The sequence below is a fragment of the Podarcis tiliguerta genome, assembly GCF_965153285.1.
Source record: "Podarcis tiliguerta genome assembly, chromosome: 18".
NCBI classification, from domain to species: Eukaryota; Metazoa; Chordata; class Lepidosauria; order Squamata; family Lacertidae; genus Podarcis; species Podarcis tiliguerta.
In genome coordinates, this window is record NC_139551.1 from 9,449,622 (window position 1) to 9,468,048 (window position 18,427).

Sequence of the window (18,427 nt, forward strand, 5' to 3'; positions counted from 1 at the left end):
TAGATAACTTAAACATGTTTTTTAAAACAGCTGAAAAAAAAGGAATAATAAAACAAACATCAAGAAAGGAGGGGTGGGGAGTCAAGAAGCAATTATGTACTTAGTTGTTTTAAAAACAACTCTGTAGGTAGACAAGTGTTTTGGAATATCTTTGGAGACTTAATAAAAAATATTTATTTTATTTTTTATAAATATAGCATCCACCCAGATTCTTAGGAAGCTGATACAATTTCAGTTCGTTTTGTTATTTTAACTTTTTTAATGTTTATTGTTTAATTTTTTTAAATGTTTGTAAACTTTTGTCTGAATGTCCTGCCTTATCTTAAAATAAAGTGCTTTAGGGGTTATTGGCCTAATCAAGTGCTGCATGGATTTCATGAATCAGAATAAATAAATAAATAAATAAGAATAAATAAATTGATAAAGAATAATAAAGCTGCTAAAATGCTAGCCTGGCTTCTGCGCAGACAATTTGTTTATAAGTAGAGAAGTTTCTGCTCAAAGACAAGGAGCAAGTTGGCTCCATGTGCAACAGAAGCTCACCTTCCTCAGAACATGTTGAAGGGGAAGGGAAATGTTAAGTTGTGGGTCGACATAACAGACGACACATGTCAAAGGGGAAGGGGCGTCTAAGGCTCAGGACAACCTTTCTCCCCTCATCCAACCCCTGAGAGCTCCCCTCTGTTGGAGAAGCCTTTCAAAGATGGGGTGGAAATTCACTTGAAGTGGCTTCGAAGCCACCATGGTGCTACTTCCCTTCCGGGGGAGAACCAGAAGAGAGCGGCAGGAATCAAGCAGCCCAGACCCACCCAAATTGGCCTGAGGGTGGGCTTGAGAAAACCCTCCCCATCGCAGGCTCCACCAGTCTCTGTTTCTAGAAGCCGCCAAGAAACAAAATCCCACCGCCATGTATCCCGTTCACAGTAGTGAGGGTGGCATTTCTCTGCATTCTTCACTTATTCATTTTTATTTATTCCTTTATTTATGTACAGAACCTATATACCGCCCTATCGCTGGAGGCCTCAGGGCGGTTCACAGAACAAAAGCAAAATATAAAACCACAATAAATATAATGAAAATAAAAACAACAAGCCAATAATACCCCTCCCAAAAAACCCCCACATTTTAAAAGGGCTTAGGATGCCTAAGATACAATGCTGGGACCCCTTCATTCGGCTGTTGTCCATCCCTGACTGTCCGACCTCTTCTTAAAAACCTCCAAGGAAGGAGAGTCCATGGTCGGATCCAGCTCCTTCTTTGGTGCTTGTGAGCAAAGTTCAGGCCAAACTTCCAACTCCCAAACACACCCCTTGACTTCTGTCCATCATGTTTTTCTCCAGCTCTGCACCTGCTGCTTGAGCCATTCATGACTCCAGAAAGTTATTGTGCTGAAACTTATTCCACTTAGAATAATCAAAATTATAGTCATCTCATCTTCTAAAAGCTCAGGAGATGTTTATGGAAATTGCATGAGCCTCGGAAAGCAACAACAGCCTGGCAATATTAATTGCGCTGTGTCTGGGAAAGAAAAAGTTGGTGCAGAGAATTTTTCCTGTGTTGGAGACAGACTGAGTCAAGATGCAGAGCGGGCGAAAGAGGGGTGTGCCTGCCTTGTGCTTCCTAGCTCCGAAGGTAGAGTTGAAAACCACCCAGATTGGGAAAGCCCAACCAGATTGGGAAAGCCCACCCAGTTTGGTCTTGCAAGAGTCTTTGGGTTCTTCTGTTTTGCCTCCTTGGCAGTAAGAGGAGGAGGAAGCAGAGCCAGAATGAGATCCCTGCTGCTTCTGTTGCTGCTTCTGCTGCTCAAGATGCCCTTTGGAGTCTGCGGGAACCACAAGGCGAAATGCCCCTTGAATCTGGTCAGGGATGAAACGGATGCTCGCAATTACTACCGGCCTGGACACTTTCTCATCAGTGGGATCATCTCTCCAAAACGCTTATATAAGGAAACTCCATACGTCTTTTCTCAGACACCCTTGGCCAGGAATGAGAGGTATGTAAAATCATATGTGGGTGGGTTTCATGGTCCTCCAGTCCTTGTAATGGTTCCTATTTATCAAGGAAAGAGCGCCTTTCTCAGGCCTGGGGAGCTAAGGCTGTCCTCATGTTGCAGGTCTCCCCTGCCCTGACCATTGGTCTTGCTGGCTGGGCTGATGGGAGCTGGGGGGTCCACTAAAAGATTCCACCCAAACCTCTCCCATTTCCTTGTTCCCTGGGTCTTCCTTAGTGAAACACTCTCCTACCTATGGATGCACTGAGTTTCCCCACCTGCAGGATGCCATGAAACTCAGGCAATTCCACCTTTGAGCTCTGGAAATTGTCTGAGATTCATGGCTTCCTGCAGGTGGGGAAATTCAGTGCAAACTTTTGAACCCTGACCAGATTCATTGGCATTCTTGCATTATTCTATTATATCCTTATAATGATATAATAGTATAAATGACCATTAACAAATTGTTGTTAAAGAATGCTATAGTTTTAAAAATGGATTTTTTAAATCCTACAGGTTAACGTTTGGTGGCTGGAGAGCAGGAAATATGTGCTTTAACTGAAATGATAAATAAAATAATATGAGTCAGGAGACTTCCTTGTTAGTGGAGTCTAAAATGTGAAAAGGAATTATTCCTTTTCTTCACACACACACAACTGGTCTCATTCCTAACGATTGCAATGGTTGACAAAGTAGGTACCTGTTTCCTAACCCAGAGGGTGGCATGAAACTCAAGCAATTTCCAAGCAACTGAGATTAATTATTTTATGTTTATTCTATTTGGATCACAGTTCTCTTTATAATAGGGACGCGGGTGGCGCTGTGGGTTAAAGCCTCAGTGCCTAGGACTTGCCGATCGAAAGGTCGGCGGTTCGGATCCCCGCGGCGGGGTGCGCTTCCGTTGTTCGGTCCCAGCGCCTGCCAACCTAGCAGTTCGAAAGCACTCCCGGGTGCAAGTAGATAAATAGGGACCGCTTACTAGCGGGAAGGTAAACGGCGTTTCCGTGTGCGGCTCTGGCTCGCCAGATGCAGCTTTGTCACGCTGGCCACGTGACCCGGAAGTGTCTCCGGACAGCACTGGCCCCCGGCCTCTTTGAGTGAGATGGGCGCACAACCCTAGAGTCTGTCAAGACTGGCCCGTACGGGCAGGGGTACCTTTACCTTACCCAAAGACTCCATAGCTGAAGAAGGAGATGAGGCCTGGTCCCCCCCTGCTCAAACTCTCAACACTGCAGGTTGGGCTCAGTTGTAACTGCTCAGGGCAGGGCAGGGCATGTCCACGAACCCCATGCTTCTGCATTCACCCTGTGCCATACCTGCAAGTTTTTCATCTGATCCGCTATCTACATCCTCAAAGCAGCAATACGTGGAACATCGTAAGATAAGCATACCATGTTGTGGTTATTGCCGGTATGCCAATTTAGGAACCGAATGGACTTTATCTCCTTTATCTACCATCCATTGGACTTTAATTTCTCTTGATATGTTCTGTTTGCATGATGTGTTGGTCTATGGAACTGCACTTTGTGAGATATTATAGGTTGAATTGTGTTTGAAATAGAAGTCACATAGTCATTGTTACATTGTGTGTGTTGTTACCAAGAGTGTAGAATTTGGCATATGATTAGCAGCTGTTCTTCCCTCTCCCTCCTTGGGGGATTTTAAGCAGAGGTTGGATGGCCATCTGTCACAGATGCTTTAGCTGAGTTTCCTGCATTGCAGAGGGTTGGACTAGATGGCACATGGGGTCCCTTGCAACTCTTCAGTTCTGTGATTCCAAAGGGCCACTTTGATAAGACACACACACACACACACACACACACACACACAGCCTGCTGCCAAGGTTCCACTGACCTCATCACTGTTCTTAGCTTTGGGGGACCAGATTTGGCCCCAGAGTTTCTAGTTGCTGACCCCTTGACTAATATTTGATTTTGATGCTGATAGGGACGCGGGTGGCGCTGTGGGTAAAAGCCTCAGCGCCTAGGGCTTGCCGATCGAAAGGTTGGCGGTTCGAATCCCTGCGGCGGGGTGCGCTCCCGTTGTTCGGTCCCAGCGCCTGCCAACCTAGCAGTTTGAAAGCACCCCCAGGTGCAAGTAGATAAATAGGGATCGCTTACTAGCGGGAAGGTAAACGGCGTTTCCGTGTGCAGCTCTGGCTCGCCAGATGCAGCTTTGTCACACTGGCCACGTGACCCGGAAGTGTCTCCGGACAGCGCTGGCCCCCGGCCTCTTTGAGTGAGATGGGCGCACAACCCTAGAGTCTGTCAAGACTGGCCTGTACGGGCAGGGGTACCCTTCTCTTTATAATAATAATAATAATAATAATAATAATAATAATAATAATAATAATTTATTATTTATACCCCGCCCATCTGGCTGGGCCTTCCCAGCCACTCTGGGCGGCTTCCAAAAGAGTATTAAAATACTGTGATACATCAAACATTAAAAGCAACCCTAAACAGGGCTGCCTTCAGATGTCTTCTAAAAGTCTGGTAGTTGCTTTTCTCTTTGACATCTGGTGGGAGGGCGTTCCACAGGGCGGGCGCCACTACCGAGAAGGCCCCCTGCCTGGTACCCTGTAACTTGGCCTCTCGCAGTGAGGGAACCGCCAGAAGGCCCTCGGCGCTGGACCTCAGTGTCCGGATAGAACGATGGGGGTGGAGACGCTCCTTCAGGTATACTGGACCGAGGCCGTTTAGGGCTTTAAAGGTCAGCACCAACACTTTGAATTGTGCTCGGAAACGTACTGGGAGCCAATGTAGGTCTTTCAAGACCGGTGTTATATGGTTCGACGGCTGCTCCCAGTCACCAGTGTGGCTGCTGCGTTCTGGATTAGTTGTAGTTTCCAGGTCACCTTCAAAGGTAGCCCCACGTAGAGCGCATTGCAGTAGTCCAAGCGGGAGATAACCAGAGCATGCACCACTCTGGCGAGGCAGTCCGCAGGCAGATAGGGTCTCAGCCTGCGTACCAGATGGAGCTGGTAGACAGCTGCCCTGGACACGAATTTAACCTGTGCCTCCATGGACAGCTGTGAGTCCAAAATGACTCCCAGGCTGCGCACCTGGTCCTTCAGGGGCACAGTTACCCCTTTCAGGACCAGGGAATCCTCCACACCTGTCCCCCAGAAACAGTACTTCTGTCTTGTCAGGATTCAATCTCAATCTGTTAGCCGCCACCCATCCTCCAACCACCTCCAGACACTCACACAGGACCGTCACCGCCTTCACTGGTTCTGATTTGAAAGAGAGGTAGAGCTGGGTATCATCCGCATACTGATGAACACCCAGCCCAAACCGCCTGATGATCTCTCCCAACGGCTGCATGTAGATGTTGAAAAGCATGGGGGAGAGGACAGAACCCTGAGGCACCCCACAAGTGAGAGCCCAGGGGTCTGAACACTCATCCCCCCCCCCCCACTTTCTGAACACGGCCCAGAAGGAAGGAGCGGAACCACTGTATGACATTGCCCCCAGCTCCCAGCCCCTCAAGACGGTCCAGAAGGATGTTATGGTCGATGGTATCAAACGCCGCTGAGAGATCCAGCAGAACTAGGAAACAGCTCTCACCTTTGTCCCTAGCCCGCCGGAGATAATCAACCAGTGCAACCAAGGCAGTTTCAGTCCCGTGATGAGGCCTGAATCCCGACTGGAAGGGATCCAAATGGTCCGCTTCTTCCAGGCGTGCCTGGAGTTGTTCAGCAACCACTCGCTCAATCACCTTGCCTAAGAATGGAAGATTTGAGACTGGGCAATAGTTGGCCATCGTGGCCGCATCTAAAGATGATTTTTTAAGAAGAGGTTTAATAACCGCCTCTTTCAGCAGGTCTGGGAAGGCTCCCTCACGGAGGGAAGCATTCACCACCCCACGAAGCCCATCGCCCAGCCCTTCCCGGCTAGCTTTTATAAGCCAGGATGGGCAAGGATCAAGGAGACAGGTGGTTGGTTTCACTCGTCCAAGCAGCCTGTCCACATCCTCAGAGGTAACAGATTGGAACTGATCCCACACAATTTGACTCTAGCACTCTCCCGCCCCGGCCCTGCTCCCACGGTGGCGTCTACCTCTTCCCGAATCTGAGCGACTTTATCTGCAAAATACTTTGCAAAATCATTGCAGGAGATCATGTGGCCCGTACTGGGCCCCGATGTAGCAGGTGGTTCCGCTAAATTGCGGACCACCTGAAAAAGTCTCCTGCTGCTGTTTTCTGTAGATGCAATAGAGGCGGTGAAGAAAGTCTTCTTCGCCGTTGTTACCGTCACTTGGTAGGCTCGACATTGAGCTCTAACCTGTGTCCGGTCAGCTTCAGAATGGGTCATCCGCCACCGGCACTCTAGCCGTCTCAACGATTGTTTCATTGCCCTCAAATCCGTGGAAAACCACGGGGCTGTCCGGGCTCCATGCAATCGGAGAGGGCGCTTCGGAGCCAAACAGTCAATAGCCCTGGTTAACTCCACATTCCAGCGGGCCACCAGGGAATCAGCTGAAAGGCCATCAACATGGGATAAAGCATCCCCTACCACTCTCTGGAAACCATTTGGATCCATTAAGTGGCAGGGGTGGATCATCCGAATCGGTCCCACCTCCCTGCAGAGGGGAAGGGTCGCAGAGACGTCCAGTTGCACCAGGAAGTGATCTGACCATGGCACTTCTTTGGTTTCGCTTTTACTTAGTGTCAGATCACCAACATCCATAGAGGTAAACACCAGGTCCAAGGCATGTCCGCGGCTATGGGTTGGGCCAGACTTATTCAGGGACAGCCCCATGGAGGCCATGCTTTCCACGAAGTCCCGAGCGGCCCCTTGTAAGGTTGTGTCGGCATGGATATTAAAATCCCCTAGGACAACCAAACTAGGTGTCTCCAGGAGAACATCCGCCACGACCTGAAGCAGCTCGGGCAGGGAATCCTTGGTGCAGTGGGGAGCTCGGTACACCAAAAGGAATCCTGTACTGCCCCTATTGCCCAACTTCCAGAACATGCACTCAGAGAACTGGGTCTTCCCAATAGGACGCCTGGTGCAAACTAATGACTTCCTAAAAATCACTGGGACCCGCCCTCCCCGCCCACAAGGCCTGGGTTGCTGTGCGTAAGAGAAACCTGGTGGACAAGCAGCGGCAAGAACAGGCCCATCTGCTTCATCCAACCAAGTCTCTGTTACACATGCCAGGTCAAATTCTCCATCCATGATCAAGTCATGGATGGCAGTGGTCTTATGAATCATTGACCTGGCATTGCACAGCAGTACCTTCAGGTCATGTGGGTATCCCTTGCTGATTCTAGTATCCATCCGGTCAGGACCAGACCTGGAGGCAGGGATAGTTCTCAGACAACGACTAAACCTGCCTCCTCTGTAATGACATGGTCTGGTCTTAGCGTAACTCCTCCTCCTACCCGTGATCACTGAGATCGGTTGTCCCAGCGCATCCCCCTCTGTGGAACATGCCCCAGCCATTTTGTTGGCTGGGACCCACTCCCCGGCAGCCCTGACCCCTCCCCTTAAGAACAAAATAAGACCTTAAAACAATAAAAACAAAACAAAAGAAACCCCAGAAAACAAAAAACAATACAAATAAAAAACTGTAAAAATTACAAATCCATCAAAATCAAACAAATTCCCAACTAAACATCCATCCCACCCCCATCCCCATCCCTGCATATACAATAATAATAATAATAATATTAAAGAAATAAAAAGGAAAAGGAAAACATTTTAAAAAGAACTCTGTGCCCCTCCGGATCCCCCTGGGCCGCAGCAGCAGTGACAGCAACTGTCCCGGTGAGGCTTCAGGCCCCGCCCTGGGCCAGGTGGTGAGTGGCAGGAAGGAGCAGGGCCCTCAGACATTCACACAGGGGAGTCCTATACAACACGACACCTACATCTCAGAATGAAAAAATCTCTCTTGAAAATGGGTGGATTTTTATGGGAGAAGAGCAGGAATGATATGCTTCAAATAAAATGATTATATAAAATAATACAGACCAGGGGGTGTCCTCATTGGTGGAGTCACTGATCCAAAATATGGACAAATTATAAATTTTACCACACACTCAAACCTGAAAGCCACCAGGCCTCATTTCTAAGTAAAAGGGGACTGAGGTATTTGGTGCTTCCCCTCTTTCAATAAAATTGTCTCTTATCTACCTGTAGTCTAGCCCCTTGAAAGGCGCCAAAGACCAATGCAGGAAAAGCAGTCTATGAAGCAGCTTCCCAATATATCTCAAATTTTGAGGGGCGCCTTCATTTCTTACTCATAGAACCACAGTAGAATAGAATCATGGAGTTGTAGAGATGGAAGGAACCCGGAGGAATCTCACCTGATGCATCCATGACACATGGTCCACTTCGGAGGGAGTCTGTTCCACTGTTGAACAGCTCTGTGTGCTGTTTGCATCAAAGCTCCGGTCATGGAGCAGAGATTTTCAAATTTTTGTTCTATGCTAGACAGGAAAAGGTTTGATATTAATGTAAAATGATAAATAAATATTAATCGTTGTGGATCATATAATGTGTCCTCCCTCCCATTAATATGAATATCAGTTTCACTCTTTTTAAAGGATTCATTTATTGCAGGGAGTCAACTAGGTTCTTCTGGTACATGTTGTCTTTCCTGTTCACCATCCAAGAGATCAACCAGGATCTCAGGCTCTTAGACCATGACACATGGTCACCTTCGGAGGGAGTCTGTTCCACTGTTGAACAGCTCTGTGTGCTGTTTGCATCAAAGCTCCGGTCATGGAGCAGAGATCTGCAAATTTGCATTCTATAGGTAAAGGTAAAGGGACCCCTGACCATTAGGTCCAGTCGACTCTGGGGTTGCGGCGTTCATCTCGCATTATTGGCCGAGGGAGCCGGCGTACAGCTTCCGGGTCATGTGGCCAGCATGTCTTTATTCTATTTATTTTTATTCTATACTAGACTCTAAATGGTTTGATATTAATGCAATAGGATTAATCAATAAATACTAATCTTTTTGGATCATATAATGTCCCCACCCCCATTAATATGAATATCAGTTTCACTCTTTTTAAAGGATTCATTTGTTGCAGGGAGTCACCTAGGATCTACTGGTACATGTTGTCTTTGCTGTTCACCATCCAAGAGATCAACCAGGATCTCAGCCTCTTACCCAACATTACTCTTGGCTACAACCTCTATGAGAACTATTTCAATGCAAGGATGACTTCGGACGCCATGCTAGAGCTGCTTGCAGGCAGTGGATGCAATATTCCCAATTATCAGTGTGGAGAACAGAATCACCTGCTGGCTGTTCTCGACAGAAGCAACACTTTCATCTCAAGAGTGATTTCAGCCTTGTCAGGCATCTACAAAACCCCACAGGTAAGTAGTGGGAGAGCATGGAGGGAAAGAGAATTTCAACTGCGTAAAATTCTATTTTCTCTTTGGAGGGGTCAAGTGGGGATATTTTTAAAAATGGGAAAATCCTGAGCTATGGATCCAACATCCCTTTTTCAAAACTGAGCCTTCACCAACTTGACACCTAGAGATGTTTCCGACTAAAACTCCCATCAGCCTCAGCCAGCAGAGATTTAGATAGATATCAGACATTTCATGTTTAAATACCCGTTATGATGAAAGTAAAATAAATTTCTGATCTTTTGCTTTCCTTGCTAGATCAGTTATGGCTTCACTGCCCAGGTTCTCGAAGGTAAAACCCTGTTCCCTTTCGTCTACCGGATGACTCCCAAAGAAGAAAGTCAGTACCAGGGGATTGTTGAATTGCTCGTGTATTTTGGATGGACGTGGATTGGCCTCTGCACTCCAGACAATGACAGTGGAGAAAGATTTGCGAGCGCTGTGAAACCTCTGATGCTCAGCAAAGGGATCTGCGTTGCTTTATCAAAAAGAGTACCAGAAAATGATCTAAATCAATTTATCAGGCCTGGGGAGCCTTTTTTCCTATGGAGACAAGTTGGGGTATTTTTTTACTATGTAACCAATGCAACGGGCATCATTCTACTCCTGGCAATAAACATAGTATATGAGAAGGAAATAGGGGCAAAAGTCTGGATCACAACAGCTTTGCTAGAAATCGGAACTGGCCATTACATCCCTCCAAATGACTTCCAGTACCTCCATGGTTCTCTGTCCTTTGCAATTCAGACCGGAATAAGGAGCAGCAAAGGTGACAACTATAAATCGCCGTCCAATCTTGTGGATTCTTTGGATGAAGCGTTTCAGTGTTCATATTCAAAGCATTTGTTGTCCGTGAAAGGCAGGATAAGATGCAAAGAGGAGGAGAAACTGGAGCTGTTGCCCCAAGAGGAGCGTGAGAGAGTCCTGTTTCTAAACAGCTATGGCACTTACATCAATGTTCACGCTGTGGCTCAGGCCTTGCATGCTTCACTTTCATCTAGATCCAAGAGGAGGCTGATGGTGGAGGAAGGAGAGCAATGGGGACCCCAAAGGCTACAGCCGTGGCAGGTATTTCCTACCCATTTTTGCAACCTGCAGTCCACACAGATGCTGATCTTGACTGTAGATAAACCTGCAAAATATCATAGTTACTATTAGTATTAGCAATAGTAGCATACCACCCAACATTGGTATTCAACTCTGTTGAAAATAGAGACGGCCCATTCCATAATGATAATGTTACTGCTTATAAAGGTAAAGGGACCCCTGACCATTAGGTCCAGTCGTGCCCGACTCTGGGGTTGCGGCGCTCATCTCGCTTTATTGGCCGAGGGAGCCGGCATACAGCTTCCGGGTCATGTGGCCAGCATGACTAAGCCGCTTCTGGCGAACCAGAGCAGCGCACAGAAACACCATTTACCTTCCCGCCATAGCGGTACCTATTTATCTACTTGCACCTTCGACGTTCTTTCGAACTGCTAGGTTGGCAGGAGTAGGGACCGAGCAACGGGAGCTCACCCCGTCGCGGGGATTCGAACCGTCGACCTTCTGATCGGCAAGCCCTAGGCTCTGTGGTTTAACCCACAGCGCCACCTGCGTCCTTTACTGTTTATACCCAGGGCTTTTTTTCAGAGGGGAACTTGCTGGAACTCAGTTTTGACACCTTTCAGGTGGGTGCCATTGCCATTCTCAGAGGGAGGTGTTCATGGTGAGTTCCGGCACCTTCTTTCCTAGAATAGCACTGTTTATACATCTTCTTCAGTTGCCTCAGCACTCTAGGTAGCTCCCAAAATAAAGAAATTCATACTAAAATAAAAAAATAAAAAATTTCCGATATAGGATTGGACGCCTTGTGGGTTGGATAACTCCACATCTGCCAACATTTATCAAATGAACATAGGGGCATTCTAAGGAAAAGTGGGAAATTCCAGGATCAAATGAAAAACTGTCTCTAATTCAGGGACATCCCTGGAAAACTGGGACACTTGCAGGCTCTGTAGTAATAGAAATGGCTGAATAGGAATTCCAGTCTACATGAGATACACGCAGGCCCCAAATCATAAGAGGTTGAAGTGAGTAGGACTGAGATATCCATCTTGGCTTCCAGGTTTCTCAGTGCTGGTGTTTTCCCTTGTCATTCCAGCTTCACCCTTTCTTAAGAGAAATCCGGTGTCTGAATACTTCCAGGGGCAGGCTGTGCTTGGATGAGAACTGGGAGCTACCAGGAGACTTCGATATTATGAACTGGGTGATGTCTCCCAATAAGTCTCATGTCGTTGTGAAAATTGGGAATATAAGGAGAGAGACATCTGCTGGCATAAAGTTCACCATTAACCCAGAAGCCATTGAGTGGCCCAAGAAATTCAACAAGGTAGGGGAAATCACAGAGGGAGAAGGCTAGGAGATCCTGAATATATTTTTCCTTGAACAACTGCTGCAAAATGACTATATCAGGTTGACCAATGATGTCTTGACCGTCCAATAACAGCTGCAACCGCCACTCCTTCTTTCCACAGCAGCTGAGATAGGAGGGGGATTTGGGGTGCTCAAAGAAAGGATAGAGCCCAGAGGTCCTCAGAGAAGACACCATCTATTTCAGAACCAGACTGAGAATTTAAGAATTCTGGACAGAATGTTTAACCGAATGGACTACATAGATAAGAAGAAAAGGGAAAACACCTAGTAAAAGTGAACAATTGGGTTTTCATACATGCAGAAGGATGGAAAGCAATTTATTTTTGAAATGATAATTACTGATTTATTGTGGATTTTTAAAATTTGTGGAGTATGCTCACTTGTAGATGTTGCAAATGTTAAACTATTGTACATGCAGGAATTAAGAAGTGCACAGCTGTTGGTGAAGGATGATAAGTTTTATTAAAAAACCCTATTGTAATATAAGGTTAATATTAAGGAATGGCATATGAACTAGAAATAAGTAGGGAAATAGATCAGCGACAAGAGGAAACCTTGCATGCCTCAAGAACAGAGTAAGGGAAACCAATATTTGGAAAAGTCATATTAAATGTGTCTTAATTAGCGGTTGAGAGACTATCAGAATCCTGAAATTTGGGGAAATCACATGTCAGACTCCATTGCCATTTTCTTTGAAGATTTATTAAGCAGGGAAGCAGGTAAATGGAGAAGAGGAAACAGAGTTCTGTGGTGCAAACCTCAGTTGTCCTGAACTAATTATGAAGAACAAGATATTCTGGTCGCCCCAATGGTCAGTGGGGGGTTGAAAGGACCCTGATGAGGGGTCAAAGGCTGCAGTCCAGAGATCTGTTTGAATTCATTCTATGTGTAAATTAAGGTAAAGGTAAAGGGACCCCTGACCATTAGGTCCAGTCGTGGCCGACTCTGGGGTTGCGGTGCTCATCTCGCTTTATTGGCTGAGGGAACCAGCGTAGAGCTTCTGGGTCATGTGGGCAGCAGGACTAAGCTCTTCTGGCGAACCAGAACAGTGCACGGAAACACCGTTTACCTTCCCGCTGGAACGGTACCTATGTATCCACTTGAACTTTGACTTGCTTTCGAACTGCTAGGTTGGCAGGAGCAGGGACCGAGCAATGGGAGCTCACCCCGTCGTGGGGATTCAAACCGCCGACCTTCTGATCAGCAAGTTCAAGGCTCTGTGGTTTAACCCACAGTGCCACCAACGTCCCTATGAGTGAATTACATACCCACAAATACTCCTAACTGTTCCTCTTTGTGGCACCTTCTTATCTTTCTGGTTAGGCCGTACCTCGTTCCAGGTGTACAGAAAGATGTCGACCTGGATATGCCAAGGTGGTTCTAGAAGGAGAGCCCATTTGCTGCTATGCTTGTGCTCGGTGTGCGGAAGGGACCTTCTCCGCCCAGGAAGGTGGGTGACTCCAAGGGGGAAGGTATTCCTAGAGAGAGTAAACACAGGGCAGAAATTCAGTCTCACACACTTTTTGTGAGAATTCTGCAGACATTGTGGAATGTGGCTCCTTCCTCAACTTCTTTAGGATTAATCACCTTCATTACATCCTGGAAGAGAGTTGAAAGGAATGACCATAAGGAAGAAATCTCTAGGATTTCTTCAAAACATAATAGAGCACAGATCATTAGGGATGTAAGTGATGCTGCAGCCACTCTTATTCTCTTCCCCAGATGCAGAACATTGCACCAAATGCTCAGAAGATCACCATTCAAACAAGGACAGAGATCAATGTGTCCCCAAGATTACCACCTTCCTGACTTATGGAGAATATTTGGGAATTGTTTTAGCTTCCATTGCCCTCTTCTTGTCCTTAACAGCAGGCATTGTGTTGGGAATCTTCATTAAATACAAGGAAACTCCCATAGTCAAAGCCAACAACCGGGACCTCTCCTACATCCTGCTCGTCTCCCTCCTGCTTTCCTTTTGGTCCTCCTTCCTCTTCATCGGGCGCCCAAGGAAAGAGACCTGCCTTCTCCGACAAACGGCCTTCAGCATCATCTTCTCAGTTGCTGTTTCTTCTGTCTTGGCAAAGACCATCACGGTGGTGCTGGCCTTCCTGGCCACAAAGCCCGGGAACAGGGTGAGGAGATGGCTGGGCAAGAGTCTGGCCAACTCCATTGTCATCTCCTGTTCTGGGGGACAAGTTGTCATCTGCACCATCTGGCTGGGCTCTTCTCCCCCATTCCCAGAGCCCGACATGCGCTCCCAGGTGGGAGAGATCGTCCTGCAATGCAACGAAGGGTCTGTGGCCATGTTTTACGTTGCCCTCGGCTACATGGGCTTCTTGGCTGCCACCTGCTTCACGGTGGCTTTCCTAGCCAGGAAGCTGCCCGGCTCCTTCAACGAAGCCAAGCTGATCACCTTCAGCATGCTGGTCTTCTGCAGTGTTTGGGTGTCTTTTGTGCCCACCTACCTGAGCACCAAGGGCAAGTACATGGTGGCCGTGCAGATCTTCTCTATGTTGGCCTCCAGTGCTGGGCTTCTGGGCTGCATCTTCCTTCCCAAGTGCTACATTATTGTGCTGAGGCCTGATCTGAACACAAAGGAGCACCTGACAACAAAATCTTAAGATTTCTGGTCTTTAGACAAGTCTGTACCAGCCATTTTGCATAAAGCATGAAGGCTGAAAATGAATTTAAAGTAGCAGCAACAGCCACAAAACCTCTGGGCTTAATTTTCAGCATGTATCCCATGGGATACCTGATCAAATGTGTTGGTTTTTATGCCAGTATTTTATTTTCAGAATAAACAGGACTCCATTTTTGCACCTACACGGAGGGAGGGAGGGAGGGAGGGAGAGAGAGAACAGAAAGGACAAGAGTAGGAGGTCAGATTTCTCCACCATGTTCTCTGAGACATGGAGGGGGAGGAAAGGGGAAACGAGGACAATCCGGGACGTTCCGGGATCAAATCAGAAACCAGGATGGCTTCTGTAAATCTGGGACTGTCCCTGGAAAATAGGGACACTTGGAAGGCATGTTATCCTGTCCTGGTAGTTAACGTGGTTGCTTAAAATTATGAGCCAAAGTTTGTAGGCAGTCCCCATCTTAGATTCCCCCAAAATGCAATGCCTGACATGCCGTTGAATTTGATGTGATTTAAGATTGTGACCGCTGAAGGTTTGGTATTTAGCTGGAAGCTTACTGAATTATTTGTCTTATTGAATTCAATGGGACTTACTCCCAAGGATAGATGATGAGATAGATAGATAGATAGATAGATAGATAGATAGATAGATAGATAGATAGATGATAGATAGATGATAGATAGATAGATAGATAGATAGATAGATAGATAGATGATAGATAGATAGATAGATAGATAGATGATAGAATCATAGAATCATAGAGTTGGAAGAGACCACAAGGGCCATCGAGTCCAACCCCCTGCCAAGCAGGAAACACCATCAGAGCACTCCTGACATATGGTTGTCAAGCCTCTGCTTAAAGACCTCCAAAGAAGGAGACTCCACCACACTCCTTGGCAGCAAATCCCACTGTCGAACAGCTCTTACTGTCAGGAAGTTCTTCCTAATGTTTAGGTGGAATCTTCTTTCTTGTAGTTTGGATCCATTGCTCCGTGTCCGCTTCTCTGGAGCAGCAGAAAACAACCTTTCTCCCTCCTCTAGGTGACATCCTTTTATAGATTTGAACATGGCTATCATATCACCCCTTAACCTCCTCTTCTCCAGGCTAAACATGCCCAGCTCCCTTAGCCGTTCCTCATAAGGCATCGTTTCCAGGCCTTTGACCATTTTGGTTGCCCTCCTCTGGACACGTTCCAGTTTGTCAGTGTCCTTCTTGAACTGTGGTGCCCAGAACTGGACACAGTACTCCAGGTGAGGTCTGACCAGAGCAGAATACAGTGGCACTATTACTTCCCTTGATCTAGATGCTATACTCCTATTGATGCAGCCCAGAATTGCATTGGCTTTTTTATCTGCCGCGTCACACTGTTGGCTCATGTCAAGTTTGTGGTCAACCAAGACTCCTAGATCCTTTTCACATGTACTGATGATAGATAGATAGATGATAGATAGATAGATAGATAGATAGACAGACAGATAGATAGATGTGTAGTTGCCTCATAAAATGTTTACCCTGATTATTCTCAAGTGCAACACATATAAAGCAAGTCAAAAACACAAGCAGAAAACCATCAGTTGAGCCCTGAGTCCAAACACATCACAAAATAATAAACAAAGTACTTATTACTTTGACTTGCTATGGATTGAAAGGTGAAACAGAAAAACGGGAGCAGAAATCTCTAGCCCCAAAGCATCCCTATAGTGCAATCTTAAGGGTCAAGAGACTTTTGCCCTGAGGCATAAGAACAAGGGAATTGAGCGGAGTTACAGCTTGCAATACATTTCTTTGTTTTTAGCATGGCAAATTGAAAGACACCTCCAGGGAGCAAACATTACTGTAATTACTGCGGCTTCGAAAGCTGGAGAAGTAAATAATTATATTCCTGTAAACGTTGAGTGAATCTCAGCGGGAGGAGAAACACGTTTGCAATGCTCTCCGTTTGCCTGCTGAGCTCAGGGATTTAGATTTGGTTCAGGTTCTGGTCTAGGGCTTGTGAGAAGCCGAACTCCTCAATCCAAAATGGAGGCTGGACTCCAATGGCGGTCTCCCCAGAGCGGTGCCTGAGGACCAGGCAGAGTTTCATAAGGCGGGTGGGGGACTCGGTTATAACAGGGCCGAGTCATAGAATCATAGAGATGGAAGGGACCCTGAGGGTCATCTAGTCCAACCCCCTGCAATGCAGGAACCTCAGCATGTGGTCCCCCATCCAATTTGAAATCACACCAGACCCTGCTTAGCTTTGCAAACGTGTGAGCAGTTTTATTGCTGCATCACCAGTGGAGGACTGGCCAGGGTGTCAGCTTGCCCAATGGCCAGTCGGCCCCCTTAAGCATTAGAAAATATGATCTATTTGCCCAATCATCTAGTGAATTCAAACAATTGCTCTTAATATAGTCGACTGCATGGAATATGGTTTTGAACTACCTGTTAATGTGTAAAATGTTCATTTACTAGCAAACTATTTAAAAATATCCACCATTTATTTAATATTAATTTTAAAAATCAATTATAACCACCTGTATTTAATATAGTTGTTGTTGTTGTTTTGTTGTTGTTGTTGTTGTTGTTGTTGTTGTTGTTATTATTATTATTATTATTATATTTGATTTATACCCCACTTCCCCGGCTGAGACCGGGCTCACCAAAAATATAATACACTAAAAACCCAAAATCAGATGATTAGTTTAAAATACAATTCAAAGCACATTTAAAATCAAAATAAAATTAAGTGGGAACCCACGAATCATAACCGTAAGGGTAAGGAATTAAAAGTTCACCAGGCCCGGCCACCCATGCTGGTCCCATAAATAAGAGCCAAGGAGGTCACTTATATACAGGGTCCCATAGAAAGAAGGGGGTCAGATGTACAATATATGCACATTGTGATTACTTTTTTAAAAATGCATTCATTTCGCACAAATTTTAATTGTACCTTTTCCCACTTATGTGTTTTTTGAAATTTTCCATTTATTTCTTATAAAAATTAAATTGTAGCCTCGTAGTTGTGGCTGGGCCCCTTTTAACTCCTGACAACCAATATTTTTAGACCCAGCCCACCATTGTGCATCAATAGGAGGGCAGTCATCGAATTGGAAGGGACCTCGAGGGTCATCCAGCCCAACCCCTTGCAATGCAGGAATATGCAGCTGTCCCGTATGGGGATCGAACCCACAACCTTGGTGTTATTGGCACACCGTTCTAGGCACCTGGAATAATTCCTCTCTTGAAAAGGAATAGCTAGGAAGAAGGATGAAACATTGCAGCTTTAGGCTTTGTTCCTACTGCATGGCTCAGTGCCGGCCCTCTCATGAGGCAAGGCAAGGCGACTGCTTCGGGCGACAGGATCCATAGGGGCAACAGAAGATCTCTATCCCCTGCTGCCTTGTTTCTGATGTAGAATTTCCCCCACATATTTTGTGGTGTGCCTCAGGCGCCAAAATGTCCTGGGCTGGCACAGGAGGGCAGAAAATGGCTGCTGGCAGGAGTGTGGCAAGGAATTGTGGGAAACTGCTAACTGGTCAGCAATTCATATACATGAGCAAGACTGGACATCCCACTGGTGCAACTCAGGCAGACAAGCAGCATAGAAATAATAAAATTATTATTAAAACTGTTATTATTAGCCAGAATGAGGAGGTGGATTTGGTGGGATTTGGCAGAAACCTACTGCGTAACTTATTTATTTGGTGGATCCATTATGGAGCAAGATCCACTAACCCGGGTAACTGCCAGTTTCAGTAAATATGTATAGGGAAGCTTTTTAATTATGTTTTTATATATGTTGGAAGCCGCCCAAAGTACCTGGGGCAACCCAGTCAGATGGGAGGGGTACAAATAAATAAAATAACAACAACAACAATCACCATCATTATTATTTTATTATTAAGGATTGCGGCCAGAAGATCCATAGTTTGGAATTGGGGTTAGGGTTCGAGGCGAGCGGCGAATGGAGATGTCTGTGTGGTTTCGGTTTGCAAATCAGGATAATTTGAGATTTGAACTTTGTTTG

General features: G+C 46.2%; 1 protein-coding gene across 3 annotated transcripts; it reads left to right on the top strand.

The window, feature by feature from the left end:
• The first annotated feature begins 1,672 nt into the window (after positions 1–1,672).
• On the top strand, positions 1,673–14,597 carry LOC310668341 (vomeronasal type-2 receptor 26-like). 3 transcript variants are annotated; one of them, XM_083421482.1, is made up of 6 exons: positions 1,673–1,993; positions 9,036–9,327; positions 9,622–10,431; positions 11,507–11,734; positions 13,102–13,228; positions 13,501–14,597. In XM_083421482.1, exons 1-6 carry the CDS (start codon positions 1,767–1,769, stop codon positions 14,397–14,399), a joined length of 2,583 nt encoding a protein of 860 aa, XP_083277608.1. In that variant the 5' UTR covers positions 1,673–1,766; the 3' UTR covers positions 14,400–14,597. The 3 variants fall into 3 exon arrangements, with proteins under 3 accessions (XP_083277608.1, XP_083277606.1, XP_083277607.1); XM_083421480.1 differs by lacking the exon at positions 1,673–1,993 and having other exon boundaries at positions 8,769–9,327; positions 13,501–13,873; positions 13,910–14,597; XM_083421481.1 differs by lacking the exons at positions 1,673–1,993; positions 11,507–11,734 and having other exon boundaries at positions 8,770–9,327.
• The last annotated feature ends 3,830 nt before the right edge of the window (positions 14,598–18,427 follow it).